The sequence below is a fragment of the Anarhichas minor genome, unplaced genomic scaffold, assembly GCF_050575085.1.
Source record: "Anarhichas minor isolate MPS153535 unplaced genomic scaffold, ASM5057508v1 ptg000007l, whole genome shotgun sequence".
In the NCBI taxonomy this organism is placed as follows: domain Eukaryota; kingdom Metazoa; phylum Chordata; class Actinopteri; order Perciformes; family Anarhichadidae; genus Anarhichas; species Anarhichas minor.
This window is the reverse complement of record NW_027466453.1, coordinates 9,969,522-9,990,119: the sequence shown is the minus strand read 5'-3', so window position 1 is coordinate 9,990,119 and position 20,598 is coordinate 9,969,522. Positions and strand designations below refer to the sequence as shown.

General features: G+C 46.2%; 1 protein-coding gene across 6 annotated transcripts in view; it reads right to left on the bottom strand.

Moving 5' to 3' along the window:
• arhgap23a (Rho GTPase activating protein 23a) overlaps positions 1 to 20,598 on the bottom strand; it is a 61,844-nt gene that overhangs the window by 22,979 nt on the left and 18,267 nt on the right. For all 6 annotated transcript variants that reach the window (XM_076085721.1, XM_076085719.1, XM_076085722.1 and 3 more), the window contains 2 exons: positions 3,079 to 3,282; positions 230 to 254 (listed from right to left, as the gene is read on the bottom strand). In XM_076085721.1, coding sequence (XP_075941836.1) covers positions 230 to 254; positions 3,079 to 3,282 — 229 coding nt within the window. The remainder of the gene's footprint in view (positions 1 to 229; positions 255 to 3,078; positions 3,283 to 20,598) is intronic.

Genomic DNA, 20,598 nt, shown 5'->3' with positions numbered 1-20,598 from the left:
CTGTGCTTGTTATTGTTCTTATGTTATTATCTAAAATCAGCTGGACTTGGCTCCTGGTACTTTAGATGCAGTGTTGCATAGCGTCCTGTAGGGGGCGCAGATAGGCCGCCGAGCAGAAGAGACAGGAGGGAACGCAGGAGATCCCAGTTCATTACATCATTGTTATCCCACTGCACTAGATTAGTATTTGTAGTCGGATGAGAAGAGAAAGAAAAAGAGAAACACTTACCCTTTCCGTTACCATTCTCCTCATCCTGCAAAGAACAGAAACAGTCAACTTCATCACTGGAGCCCAACAATGTTAACGTGTCACAGAAAAAGCTTTACTTTTGCTAACAACGTAATGTTGCTATCACTAATGATAGAACAGTCAAGAAAGACACCCAGAGGCCCCAAAAATGACCCCTAGATAAATATATGAGATTGATAATAAGTTTTACTTTCATTTATTTGGAGAACATTTTGGGCTGTTTAGTATTTCACATTTAGGCAAAAAAATAAAAAAAGAGTCTATCGCTGCTTTCACAGGCAGGAGTATTAACACATGTTGATATCAGGGTTTATATCTTACTGTAGGACACAGGTCCTAACACATGGAGCAGTGGTGAGGGCTTCTACTTTACAGCATCGACACAAGCAGGACTGCTTATGCGCCACCTTTTGACAATGAACTCGACACAACACAGTTTAAAATCTTAATTTCCCCTGGTCAACCCCTGTCATAATAATAATTAGAAGAAGAAAAAAAGTCGATCAATAATCAGTGTTAACCAGACTGCCGGTGACTTCCCTAGCGTCTCGTGCCAAACATCCCGAGACCGAAGTGTTTGCTTTTATGAGCTTTAGATGTTGAAGCGCAGCTTCGACACAGAGACTGACTTCCAGGTTCGACCGTCTGCAGGTACTCGTGACGTCATGCGTAGTAAACACACAGAGCTGGTGGTGAGATTGGATAGCTGCAGTTTGTCTGATCATGTCCACACACACACACACACACACACACACACACACACACACACACACACACACACACACACACGTATACTAAGCTGAGTGGACAGTTTGCGGAATAGGGGCACGGTGGGCTGATTGCTGCCTGGCTTTATGCTGCGCTGAGTGGGCTCATTCCTGGCTCTGCAGACAATGGCGGGGGGTTTAGAGGCAGAGAAAGAAGAGCTGCCGACCCCAGAATGGAGCTCCGAGCTGGGGACACTCGACAACTGAGCAGCCCTTAGTCTGAACACATCCGGGACAGAGGAGGAGCCAGTGAGAGAGTCTGGGCATCTGGGTCAAATACTGTCCCTACGGGTCCAGACCTTTATAGTGTGAAGCAGCTGGAAGGGACTGTTTGTAGAACGACCCGTCCTGACATTAAACTCGGCCAAAATAATTTACAGTTTCATCTGGTCAATTGAGAGATATTTTAAGCTTTGTATAACGGGATTTTTGCTCATTGAAAAACAAATATTGAAAATAGTTCATTGTCTGGACTGAGAATCTCAATTTAAAGTCTCCAAAAACCAAATATGAAATGTCATTTGAAGGAAGAGGGCTTTCGTCAAAGTGACATTTCGGTCTTAAGTTAATGTCAAAAAAAGTAAATTTTGATTTTCGATGTAGAAATTACACCTCTCACAATCAGACAAATATCTTTCTTTCTTTTTTTTTTTCATTTATCAGCAGTGTTTTGCAGATGCACAGTGCAGTTAGATTGCGTTATTCAAATACATGTGCAAGCGCCTGCTCTAGCCCAATGCATTCCCAGTTCAGTGTAGTTGGGTAGTTGTAAACAGATGCTGTATTTTTCTATATACTGTCAAGTTTAAAATTCCACCTGGCACAAAGTTACAGGCTCATGCAACATGCAGGTGCATAGATTATTATTATTTATTATATTCTTGATTATTAGAACATGTTAGATGGGAGGGTTATGCCAGAAGAAGATGCACATTCAAGCTATTATCAAAGAATGACTTGTGCTGCGACCACACAGTAGAAGGATATTTGTTCTAGATAATATAATTTAAGTCTCTTGAAGACTTTCAGGACCGACAGACACCATGAAATAAATGCCCAATTGGGTCACGCACCCGGTGGGCCTCTAATTGGTCACTATGAGGGTAATTTGGGAGACTTCCACGACGGCTCTTCGGATAAGAACGGGCGGCTCTGTGAGTCCGATTGTCCCCAAAACACCATGTGACCCTCGGGGCAGAGGAGACGAGGACAGAACCGAGGCCAAAGGCCAGCAGTGGGCCTATTGTCCGGGGCCGGCCTGGTACGGCCTGACTGCCAGAGAGTGGTACCAGGCTAACACAACAGGCCTCATTCAATCTGTGTTCCCATCTGCAGCTGCTGGATGGTGGGGTGGTACAATAATAATAATAGAGGCCTTGTTTCAGCTGGCTCACCCCACCCCAGCCTCCATATCCCTCAATTTCACATCTGGAGCCGTTTGCCCCCGCACCTCAAAAGAGCTAAATAACCGCTCACTCACATAGAGGACGGTTCCAAAACACCAGAACAATCCGGAATTCACCAGAGACTAAAAAACAACCAAGGCCTGTAAAGCGATACTGAAAAAGAATGAAGACTTTTCAGTCTGTTTGGGTATGGAGGTGCTCGAAATGTTGTTTTCACCAATAAAGAGTCATGTCTTTATTCAGTGTCCACATCTTGTTTGTGCCTCTTTTAACAACCTTCAACAGGATTGGTTTGCTCAGCATGTTGTCTCCAATCGGCTTGCTTTCTCCTTTTGTCTGCGAGTTAATTTTTAATCAGCTCAAACTCACTGACCCTCAGCTCCGGTATGATTGGCTTTATCTCCGAGCTCAAATTGGCTCTGTCCTGGGTTCAGCGAGTTAAACGTAAGGCTTTTTGGAAACCCTTTTTAAATGCCAGCGAGGAAGAAATGTGTGCTGTAAAAGTAAACATGGAAGTTGGAAAAAAAAAGAACTTCACGACACTTGACACTAAATTAAAAGGAAGAAAAACACGAGGCCCGTCCTTAAGGCTGTATATATTTAACATAATTCAACAGCTTGAAACTCAAATCTCTCAAGGACCTGCAGGTCTCACCTTGAGGTTGGTGTGCAGGGCCGACTCTGGAGGGTAAACGATGAAGTGGCGTAGCGTGAAACCAAAACCCAGGGAGTTCTTCTGCAGGACCAGCGTCCGGGGACCCTTCCAGCCCACGCCGAGCCCCTCCCTTCCCGGCCGGGTCGCCATCGGCGGCCGAGGGTTGTCACCGGCTGAGGAGAGACCATCCCTCCGCCCTTTGCCCTGTGGACACAGACACAGAGAGAGATTCAGGATATGTATATGTTTTTGATACGTTTAGATGGAAGGTTGTAAAATGGGTTAGTGTTGGAGTCCTGAATGAAGCTCAGGGTCAGGTCAGTCTCAGAACAATATGGTCCATAAGCACATGTGGGTCCACTATCAAGGAGGGCCACGTCTAGACGGGAAACCAAGGAGGCAAACCCAGTTCTGACATTGTTTTTTATGACAGAGAGAGAAGGTCCTGGGAGAATCTGAACTCCGCTCTCTAAATATCTCATTCCTGAAGCCGAGTAAATAAGCGCAGCTCGCTCAGCTGACAGACACACGTGAGAACTATCACCCTCCCGCTGCCCCGATGACCCACACCTGTCAGTCAAACACCATCACCTGACCAAACAGGCAGGAGAGTGAGGAGGAGGTCTAGTCACTATCAAACTGTTCTTCTGTCTCTGTGACCTAAAGGAGCAGATCTTAAAGTCAGGGGACAGTTTAACACTATAATCATCAGCAATGAATCCCTGCGCCGCACTAACGCTTCAGCGAACACGATTTGTTGAAGATTTCCCCCCATCCTATAAATACTGCGATGATAAAGAATATGACTAATGAATATGGAAAAGGTCGCCATGATCAGAAGATAACTCTGAATTAATTCAAGCTACTAAACAGCCTCAGCCCACGAGGACGTGGACATTTACGGCGCTCTAGGTGCGGTTTGGTGTGCATTGTTTTTCCTGCCAGCTTTATTCCGCCAAAGTAAAACAGATCGCTCGAGGGGTTACGATTAAACAAAGCAAACTAGGTGCACAAGATAGCTGTGGTTTGGCTGATTCATGCATCAAAAATCTTTTCACTCATACCATCGTTTAAAAAGTCAGCTGACCAAAACACCAAACTCCTCAATGTTTTTCTATTTCTCTAAATTCAGTTTAAAGTGAGTGAATGTGTTTTAATTCTAGTTTATTAACCTGTCTAGACGACAAGCAGCAACCCCCCCCCCCCCCCACACACACACACACGAAATGAGCACCCCACGTTTCCCCACTTCCTGTCGCCCCTCCACACACTGTTATATAACAAACTCAGACACACAAACTTGACCCGCCAGGCCTGGTAATACGGCCACACAACAACAGGAAGTGGCAGGCTAGAGGCAGGAAGTTTGCCAGCGTTGCGGGATAACCAGATGCTCCTATAAATAAAACCGCTCACAGATCTTATACTCTCCATCATGGAGGCCACTTCCACTCGTTCACTCCTCTTCATCCTTCCTTCCATGTTCCTCCACTCACCTCACCTCCCTTCCACCTCCTCTTCCTCTCTCAGCACGTGTGCTTACTGTTCATTTTCCTCCCCCTCTACTTTAAACATTCCATCCAGGGGAAAAAGAGACCAAAAATATGTTTGGACATTTAGATTTCTTGTTGAAATATGTTTTAACTTTGCAGATATATATATATATAAGTTGACACACAAAGCCTGATCCTTAGTCTGGCAGTCTAAACAATGTAAAGTAACCCCTGCTATTTTTATCAAAGAGGCGGGAATCCAGGCCTATTATGTGGCATGAAAACAGCATAAAAGAAGTGCTTGAGGAAGGAGGAATGTTTGGGGTGTTGAATATAAATGACAAAGAAAAAGAAAAGACAAAGAGTGAAAAAGAAAAAAGAGGAAATGAAAGAGCAAGAGGGTGAAAAGGAGGAAGAGAATTCCTCAGAGGGAGCGGTTTGGCTTTGACAAGTCGAAGCACACACTGTAACCGGCACACAGGAGGGGAGGGAGCACCGAGAGGACGAGGAGGACGGAGAGGAGGAGTATCGGGCCCCAGCGAGGGACAGGCTCCGGCACGCCGGGTTCGACCGCATGGCCCCTCCCGGCGCTGTGAATACCAAACCCTGTGATTACCCAAAACACACGGGGTCCGACTGGGTCTCTGAGCCAGCACAGTCTCCCCACTCGGCTGCTCTGGACTGTGTGGGACGTGCGTCTCTGCTCGGCTATTCTGCCGAGTCGTCAGTCCACTGTTTCCCCCTAAAGCCAGAAAAACAAAAATCCCCTTCACATGACCAGTTTCTCTTCCACCGATTTCACCCAAAAGCAAAAGCAAAAAAATAGAGCCCAAACTTGCTGACGTGCTCCGGCCCCTCCAGACACTCTGCTTAACCAACAAGGCACTTGGAAAAAATGTTCTGTGGTTTTTAAGTCTAAACTTGACTTCCTATGCAGGCTCAGGGCACAGAAAAGGGAAACCTCACTCTTGTTATGAACATTTGGTATTTCCTCCTCTCCTACGGGAAATTTATCCTTTTGCACCACTTTTGCCTGACACGTCCTCGCCTCTTGAAGCTCATTACAATAACAAAATAAACTCTGAATGCCCTTTAGATAATACAGAGCCGCGAGGGATCCCATTACCACCTGAATGATGTCATTAAAACACACAGGAAAAAAGCTGCCCTGAGAAACAATTGGATTTGAATATGCAGAGCAGCTGGTAATGCCACGCGACGGCTTCCTGCTTTGAGTGTGTGTTTAGTGGGTAAAGTTGTGACACACACACACACACACACACACACACACACACACACACACACACACACACACACACACACACACACACACACACACACACACACACACACACACACACACACACACACACACACACACACACACACACTTCCCTGTGGCTACATCCCCTCCTAATTTCAATTAGAGAGCAGATCATTAAGATGCATGACTGAAAGGACTAAATATAAGTGGAGAGCAGAGGATGTCCTGCTGGTAGGATTATAACACGTCTGTTTAGTTAGAAATGTAAATCTATAACACCTCGTGCCAAAAATCTAGAGTTCCATCAGCTTTGTTAAAACATAAAAAAATGTAAAAAAATAAAGAGCGTGGGTGATAATCTTTCAGAAAATCCAGTAAAATGTGGTTTTCTGTTTGTAAGAGGCTTTTCTAGGACATGACGATAGTGTCATGCTGCAGTCCTAATAATCAGTAACATTGGTTAGCGCGCGCACACACACACACACACACTCTCCTCTCCTCACTCCATCCACTCACTCCAAAGCAGTACGCAGGAATGCAGCGGCCATCGGGGAGCCGGGCTCCTGCTAAAACCCCATCAGGGCCAGAACAACAATGCCCTTTTAAACAGCTGAGAGCTGCAACCTGTTTGAAAAGTGGAGCTTTACGGACGTTACAAATGCTGACGGGCCTTTAATCCTGATAGCTGTAGCTGTCTGCACCCACGACCCCCTGAGCCGGGCTGCCAAGAGGGAACGGGAGAGGGACTCTGGATGATGATGATTCATGAACTCACCGGCCACACAGGAGGGCACGCTGCACCCACTCTGCAGGTCTATGTGCATCCTATATGCCTCGAGAAGGAGCGTATGAATGTCCCGCTGTGCTCTTAACACTCCAACCAAAGTACCCAACATGCAGTTAGACCCGAGGACTCAAAATAAACACATGCAGCACAAGTTCAAATGCTCCACATCGCTCAGTAATTTGCATAACAAGAGGCTTTAGGAGCCACGCATGTGAGGCTTTGTACGTATGTGTGTGTCCTGTTTCAATATGAATAAAATATGTATGCTCAGAAACCAGTTCAACACCATTGTCGGCTCAACTGGGCCAACAGGTGATGATGCAATGTCGGTTAAACAGGGTGTTCTACTTGAACAGCAAAACATATCGTCCTTCTCTTTTGTCTGAGTGACATCTGCCTCACTGCCACTGGTGCCTGTGAGCTCAGGAGGAGAAGAAGCAGCAGTTTCAGAATACATTTTACAGGATGACGCGGTAGCTCAGTGGGCAGAGTCAGTGTGAGATGCGAGTTTAAATACTTAAATACTGCTTCACTGTCTGAAGGACGGGAGAGAGCCACAAAAAAAAGCTTATTCAATTATGATATAGATGCAATTCATGGAACTGCTTTTTTTTTTACACTTTATAACCTCATTGACATGAAATAACTTCATTGTTTTTCTTTCATGTAGGTGTTTCTATATTATTCTTCATCTTTGCACGCTGTGAGGGTAGCTATAGGTAAATAAATGCAAACCTGACAACAAAAAACTACTCGCGGTACAAAGATGGAAGCCGATCGACTACCAAGAAAATCTTAACGAAATTACTACAAACAAAGAAAAAAATCGCAGCCTTATGACCAGACAAACTGCATGATGTGAGCACCTCTCTCTCTATAGCAAACATCTCTCTCTCTCTTTAAACAGAACTGCGTACATCGTGTGTTTGTCCCAGCTGTGTTAATACAGCCCCCCCCCCCCACACACTCACATTCCTGATTGTGGCACTGTGTCATCGGGGGGGGGGGGGGGGGGGAGGGATGCTAACAACCAGGAGAAACGGTTAAAAAGAGGAGGTGATATTCCACATAAATGCCCTCACTGAAATGAGATCACGTGGGGAAGAGATGCCCTGAGTTCTTCGGGCATTGTGGGAGAGGCGCAATCGCACAGCTTCCACAACCCCTCGCAAAAAGTGGCACTTAGCAGCCCCCCCCTTTAGCCGCTAATTAGAAACCCCTCCAAGGAGCGGGAGGGTCGATATGCCACACGAGCAGAATCACACGTCAGCTGTGGAAAAACAGAAAGAAGTGGGGCAGAGAAATATAGATCGTTATATCAACAATGCATAATTGTTTGTGTGTTAGCAAGCTACATTAGGAAATGAAATGATGAATAATTTAATAATTGTACTGTAAAAAATACACCCAAATTATTTTTGTACTGGTAGCTGCCTGCCTTGTAGTGATATTTAAATAATCAGGAGAACCAGAACAAACAGAATGTCACATATACCCACTACCGCCAGAATAAACAACAGTTGGTGGACATGTTTGAAGGTACAATGTCCTTAAAGTACACACAGTAATAATCTAACTGTGCATCTCAATCTGTCAACACAAAGGTGCCGACACATTGTTTGCCCGTGAAGCCGAAGACACAGCGAGCGGCAAACAGAAACAGCCCGAAGGCAACGCAGCTTTCTGCACACTGAAAGGTTAAATAACCTGTCAGCAGCTGAGTGGTTACCAGACTTCAAACAATGGGAACAGTTACACAGATGCTCTGTTTACATGCGCGACTGACAACATCCCACACGGCGGTTTCTGGAGAGTTTTCTGCCGATATCACCGAGGGTTTTATTTCTGGAGAGCCACAGAAAAATAAAATGTTTTGCACGATAATCCTAGTACGCAGAACGCAGGAGGGGCGGCTTACTGGTTGTTTTAAGTAGAATAATCATCCAGCAGCTTCTCCAATGTGAGAATCGGCAGCTTTTTTTAAACTGATAACAATCAATACGTGTTCTAGCAATGCATAAAAACCATCCATATCAGACTCATTTTAAAGCTTCCTACTAAAACATTTCATTTGAAATCCACCGATCATTGAACTGCAGCGACAGACTGACGCTTTGAATCAATGACTCCACGTCCGGCCGCTAGAGGAGGACCCGTCCTTACCCTGGGATGGTGGCAGCTCTGGCTGCGCCTAGTGGGCACGGTGGGCGGCGTGGGTGGCGAAACTGAACCCGTGGCACTGCGGAGCACCGCCAGCCAGATGCAGCGAGGCTCGGGGGAGCTGCAGTCCACCCCCACCGGGTTCTGGAAGCTCCAGTCAGGCCCGGCCTGCGAAGGGCACGGGAGCATGGCAGCGGGCATCGGGGCGTGGAGTTCTCTCAGATCTGCATCCCTCAACGCCCACATGGGCTGCTCCACACACACGCACAGACACACAGACTACACAAGCTTGTGGACCAAGTCCAGACGCAGAAATACGGAAGATACGGGTGGTTTTAGTGGAGCTTTCGAAAAATCCTCCTCTGGGACTCTTCAGTCAATCACGAGTGTGAACTTCCCGTCTCCTGGCTCCACTCCATCGCCGTCAGAAAGTTTAATCCCAATAGTTCAACATCACAGCCTCCTGACCTCCGGGAATGAGCTCTCCAAATATCTCACACACACACACACACACACACATTCAAACACTCTCGGAGAGGTTGAGTCCAGAGGAAGCAGAAGGCAGGCTCCCGGGCAGCAGATGGAGGAGTGTGTGTGCGGCGCAGGCATCAGAGGTAGGTCTGGTTTCGCTACAGACACACACAGAGAACAACTGACAGCGTCCCTCCCGTCGGTGTCCGGTGGTGTTCTGCATACAAAGCCACTCTGTCCACCCCCAAAACATACACCGCTGTCCCAGAGGGCTGGACCCTCTGTCTCTCCTCCCTCTCACTGCCCCCCCCCCCCCCTCTCTCTCTTCCCTCTTTCTCTCTAGTGCCAAACAAATCCCTTCATCTAACTGTCATCTCCAAAACTTTCTTTATCTCAGCGAGCATCGGTTATTTCATCCCTCTGTCTTGTCACTCCTTTTCTGTTTTGCTTTCTTCCTTGTTTTTTTGTTCCTCAAACCGGTATCCAAACAAACCCTCCCTCAGCACGAGCCGGTCCGACGGTCATCAGCAAACGAGCAACTGTAATGTACAGTAAACTGGAACTCTGCAGTTTGATCCGAGAACACTGGGCATCGCTGGGGCCAGACGTTGGAGGCGAAGGGGGGGTCCAGCTGGAGGTATCTCCTGTCGGCTAAATCCACTAGATTGCTGTCGACGAAGCCGCACGTGTGCTGCATGTGTGTGTGTGTGTGTGTGTGTGAGAGAGAGAGAGAGAGACACAAGTGACAAAGCTGTGATCCAGGCGCTAAACTCCACAAAAGCCGGCCCTGCCTCTGTTGCCTCCCCTCCACCCAGAGGGGAGACCCACAAAAAAAAAAAAAAAAGAAAGAGAGAGAAAGAAAGAGGCGAATTTACAGCACAAAGAGAAAAGAAAACATTTGCCTCGCTGCTGTGTTCACTGTCTCACTCCCTTTCTTTGTTTTTGAGTAAGAGGGGAAAATAGAGGAGGAGAGATGATAATGAGAGGAGAAAATGAAAAAAAAAAAAAAGAGCTGAAGATGAGAGTAAAGAGCGCTCTCGAAATAAAACGGCTGCTACTGGATGTCAAGATGACCTCTTCTTCAAAATCCCTCTCACAGTCTCTCTCTCTCCTATATTCACAGGATCCAGCCATACGGCACAGTGACACCTAAACACCACACCACTAAATCAGTCAGAGAAGTGACCTCGCCTCGCCCGGCAGAGCTCTCACCAAACAGCCAGGTATCCAGTATCCGCGGAAGAGCGGCAGACAGGTGACCATGCTGTTTCAGACGACCGACTTTCCCCTCCAACGCTCATCGCTGTCAACACACCGCGCATCCGCTAACCGACGAGGTTAGACAGGTTTCACCTGCCGCGCAGCGGGACAAGTATGGACTCGACCGTTGGCCCGGAGGCTGTACCCTCTGGATATACGGGAACACACACTGCAGGCTGGAAGAGTTTGAAAAGGTCGACGAGAAGTTAAATAAAAAGAAACGTAAACAAGAACATCGTGCGTCACGATGCAAATATTCACTATTGTATAAAGAGCGTTCACTCATGAGATGATTTTAGGATCTAATCCCATGAGTTGTATTGTTTTTAACGGCTTTCTTGCTTTATTTCCTTCTCTTTTTATATATACGCATCATGGAAAACAGACTCATTTGACTTGTTTGGTGAGTAGCTTTTATAGTAATGAGTGTTTTGTGCTCTGCCAATGATATGCAGTTAAAATCAATATTCAATATAATTCACAATAAAAATACAAAAGATGAAAGTTGTTTTTTCCTCATGTCAGTTTAAAATAACTACTTTATACAACACAAAAGTGTGTGTGTGTATGTCGCCCAACTCCAAAACCCTGAATTCCTACACTTCCCATAATGCAACTCAATAGTGTATTTCATTAAAGACCTCCTTTTGCCTGGTAAACGCCCCCATGTCATTAAAACTCAATGCCCTCAGGTTCAACACAGACTTTCCATCCAAGACCAACTCCAAACAACCATAACGACATTAAACACAAGCGTTGAAGTACGGTGAGTTTATTACTCGTTTTACTTTTGCGTTGATCCTTTGAAATGTTCCTTTGACAGAAAGCTGACTCAGTAAGGTCTCAGCAACCTCGCTTTAACTTTTGCTAACATCAGCTAATACTCGCCAATAAAAGCGACCGCCTGTGGCAGCAGCTGCAGAACACCCGAGTGTGTTGAGCTGAGCAACGTTGCCTTTCAATGCTTCTGAATTCCTCTTTTCGTTTGTGAGCATTGTCGTGTTATTTTTCTTTTTAAAAGTTACATAAAGTCACTTTAAAGGATCTTTTTTTTTTTCCAATGATCCCAGACTAAACTTCGCTGGAACGACACTCCACTTCATCCCTGGTTGAAATATACTAACACACACACACACACACACACACACACACACACACACACACACACACACACACACACACACACACACACGTCCTACTGAGTCACAGCTGAGTATAAATAAACCAGACTATGTAATTAGGATTCCTCATAAAGTCAGAGGTCTGTGGCTGTGGGGGGGGGGTTACTCTTCTCTCTCTGGGTTCGACGCTCCGCCCCGTGGAGAGAGTGGATCACCGGCATGCACAGAAGGAGGTTCGATTCCCATCCAGGAGGGAGACACGCGAGATTAAACCACACCCGAGTACGATGTCTGCCGGTGCGTACAGCAGCAGTTGGATCGCCAGCGTATCTCTAGTGGAAAGTCAGTGGCAGCATTGAGTGGGGATTTCATGTCACATTTTTTTTACAATAACAGTGAGTTTTGGCAAGGAGGGAGCGGTGCCTGACTTGGAAACAAAAGATCTCTCTCTGTTCAGCTCTCGCTCTCCTGCTCGTCGCCATTGAACCGTGGAGGTCGTTTACAAAAAGAGGAGGACGAGCGTGAAGACGTGGGTCGACAAAAGAGAAATGAACAAAACGGCGTCGAGTTACAGTTTACATGGATGAAACACAGTCACACATGAAGAGTTGTGACAATAGCACCAGTTGTCCCACACTGTCTACTGCCCGAGCAGGCCACGCATCCATCGCCTGCATGTGGGCCCGATGTACATCAGTGCACCACACCTCCCTTATCCGACTGTCTGAATGCTGAGACAACACACACACACACACACACGGCACCCTGGAGATGACGCATACTTCATATTAGTTTTTTATTTTTTATTTATCATAACCTGACAGCTCCAAGCTCTGGAAGGCAGGAAATCAAAAGGCCGACACGTGCCGCTAATCTCCCGAGGAGCGATGCTTCGTCGCCTCCCCCCTCTGCTCTCTGATAACAAACACATCAGTGGGAAAGGGGAAAGGGGTGAGGAAGGAGGGAGAGAGGAGGGAGAGAAGAGGGAGGCAGTGCAGGTTACAGCGGAGCGTGGTTGTCGGTGTAACGGACAGATTGGTTTTGGTGATGTGTTTTAATCCCCATCACACTCATAACATGACCGCGGGCCAACAGATTAACACACAGAGGGCCTCCCTCTTTTTCTTTTTCCCCACTGAGACTGCCTCGCGAGACAAAACAACATTTCTGCGCCGACACATTAAGACGCAGAGGTGTGAGGAGGAGGAATAAACTGTGGCATGACAGGACGTACACAGGAAAGAGAAGAAGGCCGCTGAGTGAGCCTTTAGTTGGCGTGTCACAAACAAACCAGGCTGCAGACACAAGGACGGGGGTGTTTTCTCTAAACACAGGCTGCCACAGCTCAGAAAGAAACGCACGGTCAGTGAAGGACAGGCTGCGGTTGATGCACACAATGAAACTCCCGAAAAAAAGGGACACAACAGCGCCAAGAAAAAGAGACAAAAGGACTTATTTCCAGAATCTGAAGCTTTAAAAGACGAGTTAAGAAAAGCTCAGAGTGTGTGAGTCCTGTCCCCCTACTGGTGAGAGACTCAACATGTGGCCGCGGGAGGTTTCATGTGTTGAGTTATCTGTGTCATCACACTGTTGCTATACATGACAGAAAAGGAACCACAAAAATGTGCATGATGCACAGCGATGGTTTCCAACGTCCCAAAGGGTTCACAACGTAAATCTGAGGGGCAAACGATGCGAGTAGGTAAACATACTGTCTACACAACATTAGGTTCATTTCTTCACCCTTTCTCCAAAAAGCGTACTGGACAGTTTTTAGCCTGTCATGCCTGTGTATATATATTCAAATTAAACAATTAGAGAAGGGGAAGACACTTTGGTTGGACTGCTGATGGCTCATAGACATACTGGACCCGTCCATTATGAGGGGAGACAAGCCCTTAAGGTTCAAAGCAGGGCTGGGTATCGTTTGAGTTAAAGAAAAAAAAAAAAAAGAAGTGCGTTGTTTGAATAAATACAGTCTAAAGTCAGACAGGTTTCCTGGTTTAAAATCAGAAAATATCTGATCAAAGAAGGAAACGCCTGAGAAACGGACAAGGCATTTGATATTGACCCACTGATGTTTGGTGTTGGAGTCCATCCCACCGTCTAGACACACCAGTAATCTGGATTCTATGGGGCCAAAAAAAAAAAAAAAAAAAAGGGACACAGCTGTTTTAAGCAAGTTAATTTGAACGATAATCTCCAGTAAATCTCAGTGCCACAGAATCTATTGGCCTATTTGGCTGCACTCAGAGGAGCAGCCACTAGAGGGCAGCTGCAACACAGAGTCTGGCAGCAGATGGGTGAGACAGCGGGACACATGGGACAGAGCAAAGGGCGGGGACTCAACATGCAGCCACATTCAACCATACTTTATGCTGCAGAGGCTGGCATAGGGATGCGTGTGCACTGTGCGGGGTGAGTCGACCTATGAGCAGTTATCTGTGCCCTTGTGTCAGTTACTAATTAATAACATCTGAGTCGTGGGTGAGGGGGGGGGGCAGCGCCTGGAGATCATAGAGGTCACACCTGCTGGGGGCTTTGAGGTGGAAACAGTCTCTGGAAGTCCAGAGACGAGAGCAGGTGGACTCTGAGACGAAATGTGCGAGGGTCAGATATCCCATCAACCCACAGCTGAGGGGGAGTTGGGTGGTCCGCCTCACCCTCCCTCCCTCCCTCCCTGAGAGACCAGGACTGACACAACAACAACAACAACAACAATGCACAGTTTACTACTGCAGTCCGCAGGATTAAAGCAGTTAAAGTAGCCCACCTGACCGCGTGCTTCTCCTGGAGAAGCTAACGCATTACGCATGCATTCTCTACATGTGCTTGGTGATGCTATGACACCATGTGAGTCCTGTCTTAATTCACCTTTACGTCACCCCCTCACACATCCAAATATATAATGCAAATTTGAGGACCGGAAACCAGTGAATTATGGCATTTTTGCCTAATAAAGAATAGATTATCAAAATTTATTTTCTGTTGATCGACTAATCAATTTGCTAATTGTTTCAGCTCTAAATTGTTCAATTATATAAATTGATGGTTAAAGTAATTTACTAAGCAAATATGATAAACATTAGCTTGTTAAAATGTGAGGACTTGCTTCACTCAGACTGGTTTCAGACTGAGAAAACAAAAACAAATTAACGATGTTACAGTGGCCTATTTCAAATAATGGTTTAAATCCAAGCTGACGTCTTCAAATGTCTTGTTTTCTCTGACCAACAGCCCAGAAAACTAAAAATATTCAGGTTACAGTGATATAAAAGAGAGAATATACACAGAAAATAACCAGCCCTAATGTGACTGATATGACCAGAACATGTAAGTTGATGAAAGCAAATCCATCCAGAAGACAAAAAAAAACAACTCTTTATGAGATTTATAACACAAAAACCTGATGTGTCCATCATGCAACATCTGCCACAAGGGAGCCCGGGATATGGGGGGGTAACAGATGTTAGAAAGTGAACACTGGGGGTGAGAGGCGAGACTGCGTGACTGGAGGCTAAGTGACAGTTATTTGCTACCATGCGTGTCGGTCACATTCTGTGCAATCCTGGGATGTTGATGAATTATTAAATGCTATTAGACTAGTATTAGTGTGTGAGTGTGTGTGGGAATGTGTATGTGGGGGGGGGGGAGGATCTGTCGCATATAGGAGCCTTTGACCCCGTTTCATAAAGCGCAGCAACGTTTCACAGTCGCGAGAATTGCGCAAAAGAGCGGCAGCAGTGATACTGATGCAGAGAACCACAGCTGAATAACACACCCATTATGTTCCCCTGCACAGTGAGTGGAGAGATGGTGCTTCCACTTCAACCTAATTAGCAGGGAGTGTCTCCTCCAGCGGAGAGCTTTCTCTACGCTCAGGACACATCGACAACTAAACAACTCAAACGAAGAGAAAGCTGCATGTAGGCCTACATCTTTTACTCAACTCAAGTGTTATATTTCCCACCGTTGCAACTATTGATAGTTTTGGATTGATGTATGTGTTTTTAAAGATATCTGCCCCAAAGACAACTTCGATTGTGGGAAACAACGTGTTAAAAAATGACATAAAAACAACAACAAACAACGACTACAATTGCAGCACATTGTCAGGCTTCCCTTTGACGCCGCTGTCTTCAACCTAATCACAGTCACCCATCAGCTCCAATGCGGACAGTTGCCAAGAGGACCAACAAGGTGCCTCTGTTCCAGCATGAGAAGAAACCCTGCAGGGAGACATTTACGCTCATTATAGGTTCGTAATTGGCTTTCACAGCAGATTTCTCAGAGTGTGATGGTTCAGGACTTCTCTTACGCTGGTGCCTTCAGGATCATTCGATACATGTTGGATTTTTTTTACAACTTCAATCTTTAAATCGGGAGCTATTCAGGGAACTGAATTATGAATTTGGAAACTAAAATGAATGAACTGCAGACGGTGTTTGTTTTCCTTTCGTGCTGAAGAAGCACAGCAGCATGAAGAACCGACAAATCTGTTCCAGTTAAGCGGTGCGATGTCTTTTCACAGTGCGTTCTCACATTCGGCCGAAAACATGGACACAGAGACAGACGACAGCTTCCTGCTACATCCTGCTGCTTCTGAGGGTCACAGTGGAGCAGCGGCTGGGTTTTTGTCGCAGCTGTACTTTCTCTTGAGCAGATACATCTGTCTCCAGATGTGTGTGTGTATATATATATACCATGAAGCCAATGACGACATCTGGCAAAGAGCTAACCCTGCTCCTCTTCCACTGTACCCCCCCCCCTTTCCTCCTCTCGTCTGTACGACCACAACCGCTGGGAGCAATCAGAGCGTCACGTCTGAGCTCTGCTGCAATAAGAGCCCCCCCCCCCCCCTTCCATTTTTTTTTTGCCTCTTCTCTTTCTTTCCTGGTTGTTTTTCAGGAGCAGGCCTCGGCAGCAGAAAACCACAGGGCTCCAGCAGGCCCCCCGATCCCCCCCCCCCCCCCCGTCTACGTCTACGTCTGGGCGAGGGACAGCCGTACTTGGAGCCCCCCTCTGTCCTCTCCGAGCCCAGATATATTTAGCTCATCTCTGCCTCTGTGTCATTAACAGATGAAAATTATAAGTTTGGGACTGGAGGATGACGTCGCTGTCCTCCTTGGCTAACGATGGAAGCCGGACCCGAAGCGCGCGTCTCAGCCAAACCGGGCAGCGGTCCAACATTTGGGGCGTGGCGGAGGCGATGCTGAGCCAGGTTGGGAGGCTAACTGAGCCAGAGAGGAGGAGGAGGAGGAGGAGGAGGAGGAGGAGAAGGAGAAGAAGAAGAAGAAGAAGAAGAAGAAGAAGAAGAAGAAGAAGAAGAAGAAGAAGAAGAAGAAGAAGAAGAAGAAGAAGAAAAAAGAGAGAGAGGGCAGGACTGCAGATTGGAGTGTTTTCTTAGAGCAAGCGAGATGGCCTGCCTGCCTCCGACAGCCCTGGAGTTTCCATTTGAGGCCATCTGGTTTTTACATTCCTGCCATGCACCACCGCTCACACCGCGCCGAGGAAGTCTTCCACCGCTCTGTTCGCACAGGATCGTACAGTCCAGCGATTCTCAAAGTAGAGTCCAGGGGTGTGCAGGAGCCATTTAGGGAGCCTTCAGAACAGCGGAGTGGTTTCATTTCATCCTAATGAGGGTCCCACCGACAGATCGTGGTCTCCTGAGAATCTGTTTCTGGGTGTTTGGGGATTATTGATGTGGAAATATTTGATAATTGCTAATATATATATATATATATATACACTGCTTTTAACAGACTTACTCGAGCATGGGCACAGCTCCTGACACAGCTGGACAAATCCACAATTTAAGAGTTTGAGTATTCCCAACCCTCATGACTCTCCGTGGGCTCACGCTGACCTCTTATAGTTCTGAACATAACGGTGCCACTGGGCGAAAGATATTCACACATAATCAATCACTGGACCGACAAACCAAATCATCTCTCCTGTAAAATCTACATTTTCTCCAATCTAGACGATCACGATGCGAGGAAAACTCAGGAAGCGCGATTCTTCTGGCACCAACGTGAGCTGGCGGCCTTTGCACCCTTCCAACTGCTGCTTCCTGTGACACACTGTGTCTGTAGAAGCCGACATCTCTGGCGGACAGGGATGCTGCTGGCGTTTGTTGTTTTCTCGATGCAACGATGTGATCCGTATGCCGGGTTGTTTCTGTGCTTTTAGCCTCTGTCACTCTGCGTTAGTGGCCTTTTAATGCAGGGGGGGGGGGGGGGGCAGCGACTCAGAGTCTGACATTCACCCTGCAGAAATAAACTGTCCGCTGTGGTTTCATGACCAGAAAAAAAAAGGTCAGACCTCGAGCGGTCACGGCTCTCGGTTGTCTCCCTGCTTTGGCTGCCCAGTGGGAGGACAGCGATGGACTGTGACTGCAGACGTGAGAGTCTCACAAACACACATGGTTTCACTCGGTTATTCAGATGAAAGACACACTGGCACCGCTTACAGCGAAGAGGAACGCTAATAGAAACATATACCGTCCTGTTAGTGTTCATTCTGTAAACTGAGCAGATACACAAGAATCATCCCGAGACAAAGCTTTTACGGCACAAACGTACGTAGGAATACCTCATGCTTTAAGGATGGCATTGAGCTCGGAGGAGCATTTCTAAAAAGCACAGCTGAGTCAAGATGAAAAGGTCTACGGCCGCACATTCACAAAAAAAAACTTGAGCAACAACAGCAGTTCAGTATCCTGAAAGGAGATGACCAAAGAAGGAAACAGAGAGGGGATCTATGCAGGACAGCAAATGCTGAAAGACACGGGGAAAATTTGAAAACAAGAAAGCTGGAATTTGGGAGGAAGGTTAAAAAAAAAGAAAAAGTACCCCGTCAAAGAGGAGCGTGACGCACAGAGGACACAAAAAGAGAAAGAAGCTGGAGGAGATGTAAGGGAGAAAACAAGCTCTGATTATATTTGCATATTTTTGGTTGAGGTGTTCCCTCCATGCCTCGAAGCAAACCCACAAAATAAACAGAGCCGCTACCTGCAAAACTACCAAATCCAGGTTGGTTCTTTATTGTAAGCAGGACAGTATTTAAATGCACAACTTGGAGGAGAAAAACATAGTATTGTGAAGGCTACTACTATCATATTCCTATACAGACCCAAATTGTTGCCTGAAAAGCTCACGGTGACAAGAAGCCTGAAAGCCACTGTGCCTGGTCAACACATCATATCAGCAAGTAGCTTCCTGTAAAACAACTTGGATGTTTTCTACATTTCTGTTTGTGTACAAATTAAACAAACAAGATGTAACGAGGTGCTGTGGACGGGGCCATGCTAGCCGCTTCCCCTTACTTCAAGTCTTTATGCTAAGCTAAACTAATCGCGTGTTGGCTTCGTATCAGCGTATAGACATGCACACATCTCTTGGTAAAAAGCAGATAAACTCTCAAAATGTCAAAGTAGGCCTTTAAAACTAGAACTTCAATACTGAAAACAGATCCTGGACCGCTGGTACACAAATAAACAAACAGTTATCCTCAGAGGATCTCAGTGAACATGTAAACAGAGGCGGTGTTGTGTTGGACCAGCGGGCATCAGGAACACCACAGCGAGCTATCTCTTCCCAGCATCCACTGCTCCTCATTAGCTTCCTGATAATCTCTATCCCGTGATTTTGCCGGACTGTCAAAACAACCCCCCCCCCCCCCCCCCTCCTCTCCTCCTCCCTTCAGAGGCTGCTTACACACTGATGCCCGGCTTGTTTGGGAAGTACAGATAGAGGTCAGCTCACTAACCCCGACCAAAGCGCTCTGACGGACGGCAGCTGGCCGACTGCCACGTACGGTTTAGACTCGGAACCTCCCGGAAAGGTACGCACGGAGAGCGAACAGTCGTCGGGAACTCTTCTTCTGTTGCTTTATGACTTCCTGGCCGAGCTACAGAAACCTTGCTGCTGACATCACAGAAGGAAATAAAGTGATGGTATCGGATGATGTGTATTGTGTTAGAGTGTGAATGAATACATATGATATTAATGCATGAGTTTCTGCAATCACTGCATTTATGAAACACATGATGTGGTTTGGGGATATGACAATTTATACTGTGAGTGTTTTTTTGTCATCTCCAGTTTGGGCTTGCAAGCTACACATTAACAGACAGTCTGCGTGTCATCGTTGGGTTGTGGAGTTTAAAAGATGTTGGTGTTTACCAGCCATTGAGTGGCACGAAGGAAAATGTGGGGTCCATCATTTTTGGATTTTAATCCAATCTAGGGACTAAAAGTCAGCATTAGTGCCAAACTGCATCACTGGAGTTGCCCTTTGTTATCTGTGGTTGTACCAGGCCATTGTTGCACATCTATGGTCTGCTTTACAGCAATTAGAGCCGAGACGGCTAGTCGTTTAATTGATAAATCAATCAACAGAAAATGAATGGCCAACTGTTTTGATAATCGATACATTTTTTTCAAGCAAAAATGGCAACCTAATGTGAGGATTTTTGGCTTTTCTTGGTCCTAAATGATAGGAAATAGAATATCTTTGGTATCTTTTGATCGTTTTGAAGGCAAAATGATTAATCAAGAAAATAATCTGCAGGTTTTTTTTTATAATAAAACGAATCGTGAGTTGTAACATTCATCTCTATCATTTACAGGATCTTTGCATCGGTGTAATGAAGTATTTTTCAGGTGTGTGATTCCTTCAATTAAAAACATCCGTGCCTGGTTTTTGTATCTGGAAAGAGTTTCTCAACTTTATTTCCACTAAATGTAACACATCAGAACGTATATTTAACATGATTACTCACTTTACCTCATCACCCACCACCGGTACGACCAAGAACCTCTAAAAGCAGCATGTCAGTTAACTCTCTCTTGTACTGTTATAGCTTACGAGAGCATTGTGAAACTTGCCGTCCTTTCTGCAGGTTACAAGTCGAGGTTTGTTTAGTCTTCACTTTCCATTGCTTCATTGTGTTTTGGCCGC